The sequence below is a fragment of the Gossypium raimondii genome, chromosome 6, assembly GCF_025698545.1.
Source record: "Gossypium raimondii isolate GPD5lz chromosome 6, ASM2569854v1, whole genome shotgun sequence".
In the NCBI taxonomy this organism is placed as follows: Eukaryota; Viridiplantae; Streptophyta; class Magnoliopsida; order Malvales; family Malvaceae; genus Gossypium; species Gossypium raimondii.
Window position 1 is genome coordinate 4,072,769 of NC_068570.1, and position 14,203 is coordinate 4,086,971.

Here is a 14,203-nt window from a genome sequence, read left to right on the forward strand (position 1 = left end):
TATCTTTATGCAAAATATAATTCTCAAGTTATTTATTCTGCTAATATTTTTTCATTGTAGAATAATTAAATTATTTGTTTCACTAATGATATTTTAGCACATTAAATATGTATTGCAATTTAAAAATAATAAAGTAGATTATATATTATTTTATAGTATTATATATTATGATTTTAGTAAATTCATATAAGAATAATTATATTAAGAATTTTATTAAATTATATATTTTTATTAAATTATATTTAATAATTATTATTTTAAATTATATTTTATAGTATTATATATTATGATTTTAGTAAATTCATATAAGAATATTTAATATTAAGAATTTTATTAAATTATATATTTTATTAAATTATATTTAATAATTATTATTTTTAATTATATTTATAGTATTATATATTATGATTTTAGTAAATTCATATAAGAATATTTAATATTAAGAATTTTATTAAATTATATATTTTATTAAATTATATTTAATAATAATTATGTTAAAATATGATTAAATTATTTATTATTTATATTAATAATCTTATTAAAATTTAATAACAATAACAATAATCATCTACCAAAAAAAATTCTGCTAAGGGTATTCTAGTCATTTTAGTTTTTTTCCTTATGCTATTACAACATCATTCCATTCAACCAAACACAAGAATACTATTACAGTTCTATTCCATTCCATTCCATTCAACCAAACAATTGAATTACTATTACGCCTCTATTCCATTACACCTCTATTCTATTATAGCGAACCAAACGTGCCCTTAGTCTTGTACTATGCTAAGTGGTAGATTTATTCAATGTTCTATAATTTGATCATTTTAGTTCTTATAATTTCCAAATTTTAGTCCATACTCAAATAATAACCATTAAATCCATTAACTAAAATGGCAATGCCCTTTTGTGAGTATTATGTGGAAATAGCAAGCTGACATGGTATTATACATGTAATAAAATGTTTGTCACATAAGATTTTAAAAATAATAGATATTAACAACTTTAATGACTATTGTTTTTGTCAAGATTAAGATTTCAAATTTTAAAAAGTATAGAAACTAAAATAACTTCATTAAGGTACATAAATTAAACTCACAACTTATGTATGGTATAATAGCATAATTTGGTCTTTATTTATATAGTTAAAGTTTTTCGCTTGTTGGTCCACAAAGGGTTTGTCATTTTTTTTGTTGGTCTTTAAGGAACGACTGCTAACTAATGCGGAGCAATGTAAAAAAGGTCTCTCGAAAGATCCTTCATGCAAGACATGTGGGAGTGTCGATGAATCCTGTCTTCACGTTCTTAGGGATTATTGTCATGCACGAGAGGTGTGGAAGCAAATTATCCCGTCGAGGGTTTTGCCTCAATTCTTGTCCTACCCCTTGATGGATTGGCTTTTGGCTAATTTAAGGAACAAAGTCGGCTTAATCTTTTAGGATGTAGATTGGCAGTCCTTATTTGGTATTGTATGCTGGAAGATTTGGAAACAAAAGAATTTTGCAGTTCTTCAAGGTGACCTTTTTAATGTTGAAAATGTTATTCAGTCTTCATGGTATTGCACGAGATCTATTAAGCAAAGGCCAAGTAATTTTGGTGGCTCCTCTAGGAATCGTATCATGTATCAAGTATGGAATCCACCACCTCCTGGTTCTTTTAAGCTGAATGCTGATGGAGCTCGCATTCTGTCCTTGGGATTGGCTTTTTTGACAGCAGTAGCAAGAGACGAGTATGGTAGATGGATGTGGGGGATAGGACATAACATTGAAAGATGTAGCGTAGAGAAAACAGAACTTTGGGCTATCTATGATGTCCTTCGGGTGGCTTGGGATGCTAATTGGGATAGATATATCATTGAGACTGATTGTGCTCTAGCCATCAAGGGGATTCACAAAGGCATCAAATGTTAGTCGAACAGAGATTTGAATTTAAGAATTCAATAACTATGCAAATGTGATTGACGTGTGGAAATTAAGAAAATATCAAAGGATGCAAAATTTGCTCATCATATTCTTGTAACACCCCAACCCATATCCCTCGTCGGAACTGGGTTACAGAGCATTACCGAAACTTATCGATCAAACAGACATAAATTTAAACCTTGATATCATATAGTATTCAGGTCAAAAGCCAATTAAATTCATACATAATGTCCCTTATTTGAGCCCTCAAGGTCCAAAATACGTGTTAGAAACAAATCGGGACTAATTCGAAACTCAGAGAATTTTTTGAAAAATAATAAAATTTTCAAAGCTGCAAGATTCACACGGCCATATGGCTAGAATGTACCCTAAATAACAAGTTTACCATTCCCTGCAAGCTTGGACATTAAGCAATTCAAAAATCATTCGTTTAACTAGTTCAAAACACATTCAAACACATATCAAAATAATCATCCAAGGTGCCTAACCAATGTACCCTCGTTGGTACCACATTTATATCATCAATTTGTATTATCAAAACATCATTCAAATTCAAATTATAAACATACCTAATTTAATTCATTTTACCTAGTTATGAATATTTAAACATCAATTTAACATGCCATAATAAAACTTCAAAAACAAACACATGTATATATATACCAAACCAATATTAAACTTATAACCTCATTTACATTCAATCCACAAAATAACTATTAATTTGACACCCTAGGTACATGCCGACACAAAAGATAGACATCGCCACATTTGAGTTAGGGATAGTTGTTGGGTGCTGAATCGGCGATCATAAGTTAAGTACCTAACCTGCGGATGGAAAACAAAACCGTACGTTGAGTATAAACTCAATGATATTTCTATAATTCGAATATTTAAAGATAAGAGATTAAAAATGTATGTTTGAAATATAAACACATATTAATATTATTTAAAAATCATAACTACCATATGCCAACTCTTTGAATTCATACATAATAGCATATCATATTTCATTTGTTTCACAAATATCCCAATTCTCATACTTGTTATATAAATAGTTTTTCATAACTTGTTTCACATTTTATTTAAACAACGGCATTATCCATTCCATATTCAATTCATGAGTATATAACTCATATATTCCATGTATTTACAACATATTTCACATTTTATTTTTAATTCACTATTTCACTTCCATTTCTCATACCATGCCATTTCAATATCAATTATAAAAATTTATTATTCATTTACCCCTATTAACACGACCAGACTAACACGGATATATGGATCCAACCAAAACAAACCAGTTTGGCACCCAGTGTCTCATCGGATAATTCGAAGTAATAATTTGACACACAGTATCTCATCGGCTAAATCGAAGTAAATTGGCACCCATTGCCTCATCGAATATATCCGAAGTAATAATTTGACACCCAGTGTATTATCGACTCGAAGTCGAAGAAATCCCTGAACTCTTCCAATCCTATGGCATGCCATCTATATCCTACTTAACCCGATACAGTTAATAGGGTTTAATTTCACTTTTCAAATAATCAATTTATTCAATATATATACCAATTCAATCAATATAAATTCAATAAATTTATCACATACTAAATCAATCAATTTCAATTACAAAACACGATAATTCTCACCTCAACACTTACCATATACATTAAATTGAATTATAACAATTAACAACTAAATTCATATTATAGAAATACAAACTAGAAATTCTGAGCTATTCCTCGTCGACTTTATCTTTCCCCTTTTTAGTCGAGGGTTCCGGTACGACGTTAGCTACAGAATTAGAACAATTAAAAATCATCAATACAACACAATTTAATTTCATATTGAATATTTCAATTTTTACTCAAATATTGCCTAAATTTCAATTTAGTCCCTAAACCGAGACTAACTTTTATTCTTCACATTTGATTCTTTATTTTCATGTAAATTCCACTTTAGACTAAATTCAACTCCCTATTTTCACATAAATTCCTAAATTTCAAATTTTTTACAATTTAGTCCCTATTACACAAAATTTACTATTTGTTCTACAATTTAATCCTTTTTCATTTGTAGCTTAAAATCTATCAATTTAATCTCTAATACTAAAATTATTCAACATTAAAAACACCTAAAAACTCAATAATTTCTAAAATTTTGGCATAGGTTGGGTAGTATTTAACACCGGGATTCTAAAAACATAAAAATTAAAAGAAAAAGGGACTAAATTGACTAACCAATTGAACTTAAAACTTTGAAACCCCTAAGTCCCTTCCTCATTCTCCTTTCTCTCTTTTCTTTTTCCTCTTTCTTTCTTTTCTAATTCGTTTGGATTTCTCTGTTTCTTATTTATTCATTCTTTATTTATTTGTTTTATTATAATATAATATAATATATATATACTTAATTCTTAAGGTAAATATATTATAATAATATATATTTTAATTAAAATTTTATAATATTTTCATCCTTATGCCGCCTCATTTAAAGATAATGGCATAATTTCTTCTTTGGTCTCTTTAATTTTTCTTTAATCTATGATTCAACTTTTATCCTATATACCATTTAGTCCTTTTACCTAATTACTCTTAATTCATACAAATTTACCTAACCAAAGCCTAATTAACCACACAACTAGCTTCGCAAATATTTATAGTAAATATTTACAAGTCCAATTTACGGTAACGGAGTCTTGGAAATACACTTTCCGACACTCCTGACTATCGGGTGGTTACAATTCTGGTCGGATTGATGAACGAATTACCCATTGATCCCAAAATGTTTCATGCATCTCCTTCAAGGGTTGCGGACCATATACGATTAGATAGATGACTCTTGATGCCTAGTCTTGCCGATACTAATATTATTTTGTAATAGATACTCTCATATTTTTGTCACCAAAAAGAAAGTTGGTCTTATATGAATTCAAGTAGGACTCGAGTTGTTTATCTTAGTTTAAAATTTTTATTATTTAAAGGAGTTTTATATTTAATTATTAGAAATAAAAGTCCTTAATTATGGTTGGTTTGGATGATTTAGTATGTCTTAGGAGTTTATTTAGGACATTAAATATTTATTTATTTAGAATTCAATTATATAAGACTTGCAAAGCCAATTTTTAATTAGTTGTTAGGAGTTTAGCCAAGCATTAAAGAATGGAGATTTGAGTTCCAAGGTTTAGCCATTTACCTTATATATTTTCTAGTTATCATTATTGCTAAGTCACAAGTTGATTAGATTTCCTTCTTAATTTTACATTAAAATCATGTTCTTTTGTTGATTTTCTGAATTTTCTTGGTTCTAAGGTTCCATATCAATTAAGATTCAAAGGTTGCAATCCAACAAGATGACAATATTTTTCAACAGATATTTATCTTAGCTTAAGATTTTAATTATTTAAATGAGTTTTATATTTAATTTTAGAAATACCTGTAAATTAAACTCATTCATTATGGTTTATGAGGATATTATCTTACTTGAAAGCCTATTTAGGAGATTCAACTTGTAAAATTGAATTTTATTTAGTTTTTACGACTTTTTATTTCTTTTAAACTATAGCATATTAAAAGCATTTAAGTATTTGGCTTGACCAAGCATAAAAAGATGGAGATTTTAGTTTAATAAATATGGTCTCGAGCTTTTCTTTTCAAGGTTGAGTGATTCACTTTATTTATTTCTTTTTCTTGTTTTTTTTACGAAGATGAGCAATTCAAATCGATTATCTCTCTGTTATCCATGTTTCTAGATGCAAACTGTTTTTAGATTTATATCGTTTATCTCCCGATCATATTTATTTTTTTTGATACAATGCTTAGAACTATCCCTAGTCCCTCCCCAATCCATAAATAGAAGGATTATATGCTTCAGCGTACTCGAACCTACGTCATCTTGCATTAGCAACCATGCCCATGTCAGTCGAGCTAAAACTCAATTAGCATATTAATTTAAAATTCTAATTTTTCAATGTCATTTAAAAAATGAAATTATACTTGTCAAAATAGTTGTTGTTTTTAACTAATTTCTTATTTAGAAAAAAACTCACATTAAAAGTTGAAGAAGATCATAGTTTGTAGGTCAATTCCAACATGGCTCAATCGAATTCTAGGCCTGACTAAGGCTTCCTTTGGTTTGGCTTTTAATGCCAGTGAGGTGCAGTTGGGGGGAAAATATGGTGCCAACCTCACTGGTATGCTGTTTGGTTCAGCAGGTCAGTCCAGTGAGCAGGCATCTCCACCACGCTGGTCAGCTAAAAATCAGCAGGAGATTTCAGCTGGAGATTTCAACTGTTGGTATTTTTAACAGACAAAAATACCCTTACTCTTCTGCCTCCAATATTTTACCCTCTTTCCATAGGCTATGCAGCAAAATATTACAAGTATTAGGGACAGAACCATTTCTCATCATCTCATTTATAATAGCATTTGCTTCAGATAACTTCCCTTTATGATAGTAGCCATGCAGTAAAGTGCTAAACTCATTCGGCAAGCAACCTTTCTCAGGCATTTTATCAAACAACTCTCGGGCAAGCATTTAGAGACTAGCAAATACTAACAATATTCAAAAGCACAATAATAAAATGTATTTATCACCCAATGTCGAGGTAGGATTGCATTCACTCACTGCAGCTTTTTTCTTCTATCTTCTCTTTTCTACATCCAAAAAATTTTGCAACAAAAATTAGCATATATATGCTTCAAATAGGAAAGGTTGAAGGAACTGAATGGTGTTTCTGCATCAGAAATAAGTGGGGTACTTGGCAAAAATTAGTGGTGAGTAATGATAATAAAGTAGGTTGTAAACTTTTAAATTTGTAAAATCTAATAAATAATTTAACTATAAAAAATTAAAAATAATGATCATTTTATCTAATAAATAATTTAAATTGATTATATAGTTCATTAAAATATTAGAAGAAGCATTTTAATATTTTATTAAATGAATTTATAAATTCACATATTTTAATAATTTTTAAAAAGTAAAATAATTTTAAAAAATTCTATTATATATCAATTCTAATCTGAGGTCCTTAATAGTCATTTTTTATTCTCATCTCACCGCTACAACTGCGTTTGAATCCAAACACACACTCCACCATTGTTTCTAATCTCACCGCTACAGTATTCAATCTCACCGCTATAATAACTAATCTCACCGCCACTGTTGTTTTTAACCTCACCGGAAGTAAACACACTGCCTATCCAAACTAGCCCTAAATGCATCAAGAAAGTTTGAAATGATTAATGCTTCTAGGCCACCAAATACAACAGATGTTAGAGCTCAAATTCTAGGCCCAGTTTCGGGTCAATGACTCAAAACTGTCTACCATTCTATAATTTTTTTAATATTTAGGGTTATTTTAGATAGGCAGTGCATTCACTCACGATTAGTGTACAAACAGTGATGATGATAAGATTAGATATTTTAACAATACTATAGCATAAGACAAAAAAGAAGAAACTAAATACACCGCAATGAAAATAAAGTTCTTTCGAAAGGGCCATTAGGAGATCTCCTCAAATTTTTTTTCAAACTTATTTAAAAATCAAATTTCAAATAAATATTAAAAAAATTGAATACAATTTATTTTTTTATACAAATTCACTCATAATTCAATCGACTTTCACCTAAGTTTTCATCCTTCAAAATCTCTTTAACCTTGGGTGAAAATTGTTGCATCCCATCGGTTTTATTTATTTATTTATTTATTTTGGTTTAATTTTTTTTACGAGAAAAGAATAAAATTTTAACAATAATGCAACTAATACAAATTGACCTAAACATTGAACCCACAATTAATTTGAATGGAACTTACTCGGTCCCATGCGGGGTTTATTCTCTTCATGATTTAAACCAAATAAATGAAGTTAACAAATATTCAACGACAATGTACAGCACATAATTAAGTCAACAACCAGGTGGTTCATGCATCACTTTCCACATAAATTAGACATCCTTTCTTTCTTCTTGTTCATAAACTAGACAACCCTTATTATTAGGACAACCAATATTCTAATTTCACTCTTTATTTTTAGTTTTCCACATATCCCAGGTAATAAAAAATTGCTTAAGTATCTCACTCTAATATACTGTTATTGATTGGTTTTTTTTATTCAATTTGGTACATAGATTTATTTTCCATCTATTATTTTAATTTTTTCGTAACATCCTTAAATTTGAGATATGTAATACTTTGCCAATAGTGACGCATGATAATGATTATATCATCATCTAAAAATATATTTTTTAAATTTAAAAATATATAAATCATAGAGTAAAAATTTAAAGGTTCAATTATGTTCCAAGTCCCTATGCATTTTGTACATTTGAAATGTAATATTTTTTATGTTCAAGAATTTAGTTTTTGTACTTTTTGAATTTAAAATTCAGGTCCAGTTGTTACTCGCTAAAATTCTTTTGTTAAATTTAGTGGTGTGATATTTTGAAATTATTTAAAAAAAATTCATATGGTAGTCTTATGACAAAGAAATGACATTAAAACGCTTATGCAAATAATAAAAAAACACTTATTTGAACTCATCATAATAATTTTTCTTTTTGAAATTGTTTTCTTAAGAAAAGTTGGTAAGCATTTTCAATTGAACATATGTTTATATATATATATATATGAAATGGAGAATAATATAACATTTGGTTAGGTATAACTTATGGAATGTTAATAAATATGGTAATGTATCTAAATACCGATATATATAGTAATGTGAATTTGAATGAATCTGTCGAAATGGGTGACAACTTTTATGCATAAATGGTAGTTTAGCTCTAATGGGATTCATTGGATATGTAGATTTGATTGAAGTTATATTTGCAAATGAGTTTGATGTGATTTAGATGATTGCAAATAGGTATCAAAATTTAACAAAAAAACAATACGTCATGTCACGATGTCGAATATTTGTCGTCATGATGAGATCAAGTTGTCATTTACAATGCGACATCGAGTATTGATTGTTGTGACGAGGCTTGTTCAGTATGTTACGTCACGACATCAACCCAATGTTTTGAAATCTTTATAATTTGGTCTTAATTCGGCTTTGCGTTGACTTTAGAACTTTCGTAAGCTCATATAATTAAGACCCGGAAACAACTATATATTGTATTGTATGATTGTATTAGTTGAAATTAATCATTTAATAGTATAAATCGAATATAGTTTGGTCGTAGTTGTTCCGGCAGGGAATATGACATCTCATAACTCGAATCTGATGATCGGGTCAAGTAATGAGATGTTACATTAACTATCTTTTAACTTTTTTTTCTATTTAAAATATTTTAAATATATTTCAAATTTCTCCAAAGTAATGAACTTGCCAATTCTAATAAGTACTAATGATAAAACATGAGATTTGGTAATTAGTAAGTGCAGATGTCCATTTTCCATGTTTTCTAGACATATACATTATAGACATGTTTTAAGGTTACATTGAAGATCAATTGAGTATTGCTGCACACTCTGCTGGTTCTTTCATTATTGTCTTAGTATCATGCCACTCACGGTGCTATAACATCCCTTGTAGAGATAGAAATTAGCTCAAGCAAATCCATAAAATTAAAAATAAATAAACACCAGGAGAAAAAGGCTGAAAATTAAGAGAAAAAATCTGATTTATCATTCTCTTATTGAAAGGAGACAGAGATGAAGTGAAATCACAGTTTTATACAACCCTTTCTCATGAGTTAAAGTGATCAAACATCAATAATAGTTAAATGTGTTGGTTAAAATGATAAAGAATCTAATTTTGTTAGGTAAAGTTTTAGGTTGGAGTTTTTTGGATAGAAAAAATAATAGTGGAGGAGTTTTGCTTTGCGTAAATCGACTTGATTGAACTTCAAATCTAATTCAAATTTAATCAAAAATCTAATAATTTTATGAAAGATAAAAATAATACAAGTTAGAGATAGAAATTTATACATTATTGGATAAAAATCAAAAGAAAAATAAAGGTTCAGAATTCAGGGATGTAAGAACAATTAATGTACAATGGCAGCAAAATCTTTTCCTATGGAAAAGAAGTGGAAAGCTGTACAGATTTCATGATAGAAACTACAAACATTCAAATCATACAATAGAAATGGAAAATATATTATCACTAATCAAATGGAAAACTATAGGTGGTGATTAAGTTCTCCAATTCTCAGTTCCTCCTAGAAAAGAACTCAGATACAAGTAGGAGAAAATGTTCAAAATAAAGCACAGAAAAAGAGAGAAAAAAGCCAATCATCTCTTCCAACTTCGACTTCGAGATAATGGATCTTTGAATCCACCAACAACCCATGTCTCTTTGGCTGTATCAGAAGAACAAGTTTTGTAGAAACCAAGGTCGTACTTCATCACCACCAAGCTTTGTGTTGTTGTCTTTCTGTTTTCTTCTTCCATTAATGACCTTAAATTCTTTGTTTTCTTCTCACATTTCTTCTTGCATTCTTCTTCTTCATCATCGTTTTGTATGTTTTCTTCATCTTTAACGTTCTCTTTTAACCAACTTTTAGCAGGAGCTGACCTACAGCGCATAAGCAAGAGGGCATTTGGAGGTGGAACTGCAGTTTGAGCATCATCATCAACAACGTCAACGTCATGGGACTTCCCCTTTTCTTCTTTTAAAAGTCCGTCGTTTTGATTCTCTTGAAGCACCATGAACCATTTCGAGAATACGGTTCTCGATGCCTCCTTGTCATCATCATGGATATGGTTATGGTTTTCTTGAGATTCTTCATCTTCGTCATCATCATCTTCGGTAGTGATATCGGATTGAGGGAATGACCTGAAACATCGAAAATCGAAACGGATGCTCCGCAAACAGGTAAAGAACTGCATCACTTCCTTTTTAAAACCAAGGGACTCGATCCAACCGGGTCTCTTCTTGTGACGCCTGCTGTTGTGAATCCTTTCAATCTCTTCCATCACTGATTGCCAGGTTTTGCATGAGGTGGTTTTAGACCTGACTTTGATCTGCCCGGCGCAGGTGACTTTAGGGGAAGACGGTTCCGTGATCTCGGGTCTCATTTGCTTGTTGTTTGCCCATAGAAGAGGGCTAGCTAAGCCTACTCCACTACCATTCCTGGTTCTTGATCTCTTAATGAGAGGGTGGTGGTGATGGCGGTGATTGTGGTGGCGGATGTCGGGTTCCGATGGCCTTGCTGGACTAGAAATGGGCTTAGGCATTAAGGTTAAACGGGATCGAGATGGGAAACATACTAGCAAATCTGCTGAAGGAGCTCCTTTGGTTTTTCTTCCTTTCATGGTGATGGCAGGGCTGTTTTGATTTTGTTTCTCTTTTGTTTCCCTCTTATTCTCTTTGCTCAACTAACTTCAATGGTTTCTTTTGACATGTTGGACAATGGGCACTTTTCAACTTTTTCTTGGCTTGTAATTTATTTTGAAAAATAAACACATATATTATACACATAAATTAACTCACATGTCAATCAATAGTCAACACAATTTATAAAAGAAAAAATTTTAAATTTTTAATACTCAAATTTAAGACTCATCTATAAACTATTCAGAATTCAAATTAAATTTAAAGTAAATTCATATGTAATAAAATTTAAACGTGAGATATCAAAATCTTTTATTAAACCAAAGTGTTATGTGTTTTTTTAATGAAAAGTGTTGTGGGGTTAAGATTATGTTTTTAAAATAGAAAGGAGGGAGATGGTGGACAGCTTTATTTACCCTTTTTTAAATATGTATCTCATTTTAATTTCCTATTAACTCTTTTTTGCTCTCTTTCAAAATGGGGCCACTTTTTCACAGCTCACAAGTGGGGTTTCTTTTTGGGTCCTTACTTTTACTTTTTTTAATCTACTAATACATATTAAAACAAATCAAATTAGAAAAAGAAAAGGTTAAAGTCCACAAGCTTTTTTTCATGCTCCCATCATCATACCCTCAACTTGTAAGAGCCCATGCCCTTACTTGCCATAGTTGCCTATACAACCAACAAAGAGTACAATATATAAACAGATTGGTCAATTTTCATATAGTAATATTCTTAGTTTGGATAAAATGCAGCATGTGATTTGGAAAAAAGGAGTAAACACACCGGAAGATTTTTAAGGGGAGGGAAAATTGGGTTGAAAATTTAAAACAAAAAAAGGGGAAAAAAGTTGAAGGAAGGTATAATGAGGGGGGAGGGGGGTTAATGCACTTGAGAGCGGGGGGGGAAAGAATGGCCCCCTCCATCCACTAACACTTTGCTTTAAGATTAGACTTGATTTGCCTTTGTTTGTGATTTTTATTTTAGACCGTGGAAATATAAGTAATCAATCTATTCTTGTTCATTTTATAGTTATCATTATCATCATGAGAGAGAGAGAGACTAGTGGGGGATAGGAACTATGGAGAGATGCTCTGTTTTGTACCAAAGTTGTTAATTAGTGTTGCAATATTACTTGGTTATTTGGCGAATGTAATTTTTTTTCTAGAATGTTTCGACAACCCTAACGTTGGATCTTAAGTTAAAGCTGGATTTAAGCTTGTCAGCTTTTAGTTGTCCCTCCTCACTATGCCTTTAAAATTCTGAATATCATGAGATATTCATAGATGGTAATAGTTTAAAATGGTGTAAAAGAATGCAGTGCTTAGAACAGATTTTTACAATTTGCGTACCGAAAGCTTCTGAATAAGTGTGGTTGCGTGATCCGCTCGCGTCTCTGTTGTTTTTTCCATTTTGGTATGCATAAAGCAAAGCCTATATACAACTTACGTAGGCCTTTTAGGTCTACAGATAGACAAACGGGTAAAGTGGATTTTTTTTGTCTACTTACAATCTCAATTTAACTTTTGCTTATAGCATTCAAACTTGAATAAGCTAGAGGTGCTTATGGCCGTGCCGGGCCGGGCCGGGTTCAGGCAATGCCCAGAAAAAATTTTAGCCTACGTCCTAGGCCCAAGCCCAGCCTGAAATATGGGCCTGAAATTTTATCTAGATCCGGCCCGGAAAAAACTCTTAAGCCCGGTCCGGCTCGGCCTATTTTTTAATAAATACTAAAAATTTATTTTAAAAATAAAAAATAAAAAAAATTATTTTAAAATATATTCGGGTCGGGCCGGGCCCAGGTCAAAAAGGGCCTCGTTTTTTTGCCCAAACCCATATTTCGGGCCTATATTTTTACCCGAACCCTCCCATATTTCGGGCGGGCTATCGGGCCGGGCTGCCCGGCCCATGAGCACCTCTAGAATAAGCCCTCCCTTCAACTTTATTTAATATTTTTGTCCTCAATTTTGACTCTAACATGAAATGGTTTCTTCTATTTCACCATGTCTTGTCCACAAATTCTAGATATTATTTTTATAAAATTAAACTAAATATATATTAAGAAATCTTATTGTTATACCCCTACATTTCAGACACACTCCTCACACACTCACTCCTCGAAATTATCCCTCAAAGTAATCTTTTCAAAATAACTCATTAAGTATGAATCCATGTGGGGCCTATATGGTAATCATCATTTATTATGTCAACTATCACGTCCCATCTAAAATGATTGATAGTATGTCCAATCACCACCCTATTTAGGTCTATGGTGGCAAACTACTTTAATAACCTACTCCAAGATCACCAATAGAAAGATGACATGTGGCACATTAGGATCATGGATAAGTGTATATAAACTCTTAGCCTCGTATGTGAAGGGGATTCTCTCTTTCTCTAAGCCACTCATTAGGCTCTAACCTCCATTTACGACGACTCTTCACGTTGTCATAAGCTAGGTGAACCACCTAACACCATCATCATCTTCGTTTTCTCTAATCTCACCATTAACAATTGGTGCAATGAGTGTAAACCACTTCCATTGTCTGATCTTTCAAAATTTTAGATGGCCAACCCAGAGGCCAGAATCCAATTGGACAAACTCAAGATCATGCCCAAAATACCACTCAGATTCAAACTTCAATGTAATATACAAGATCTTTTGGTTGCTAACAGGCAAGACATAAAAAGATAATGATGATTATGATGATAATGATGATGGTGATAATGATGATGATTTAGAAAAGGTTTCATTTATCCTAAAAGAGCAAAATCCCAACCCGAGCGAGGATCACCTAGACAAAAAGATGCAAATATTAAACTAAGGATCGATATAAATGCACCTCTACGAAAAGACCTAAAGTACATCCCCCAACACATTTCCACCAGAGAAATGGCATGGAGAAATAAGGTTAAACTCCTTCAAAAGGAGATACAAGACTTGTAGGCAACACATCTTATATACACAGAGTGGACCCTTAAAGCCAATAACCCTTA

The 14,203-nt window shown here is 31.1% G+C and overlaps 1 protein-coding gene across 1 annotated transcript; it reads right to left on the reverse strand.

The window, feature by feature from the left end:
• Window positions 1-9,845: 9,845 nt before the first annotated feature.
• LOC105773948 (uncharacterized) lies at window positions 9,846-11,319 on the reverse strand. Its single transcript, XM_012596174.2, has one exon. The coding sequence runs from the start codon at window positions 11,185-11,187 to the stop codon at window positions 10,165-10,167; it is 1,023 nt and encodes a 340-aa protein (XP_012451628.1). The 5' UTR covers window positions 11,188-11,319; the 3' UTR covers window positions 9,846-10,164.
• Between the last annotated feature and the right edge of the window lie 2,884 nt (window positions 11,320-14,203).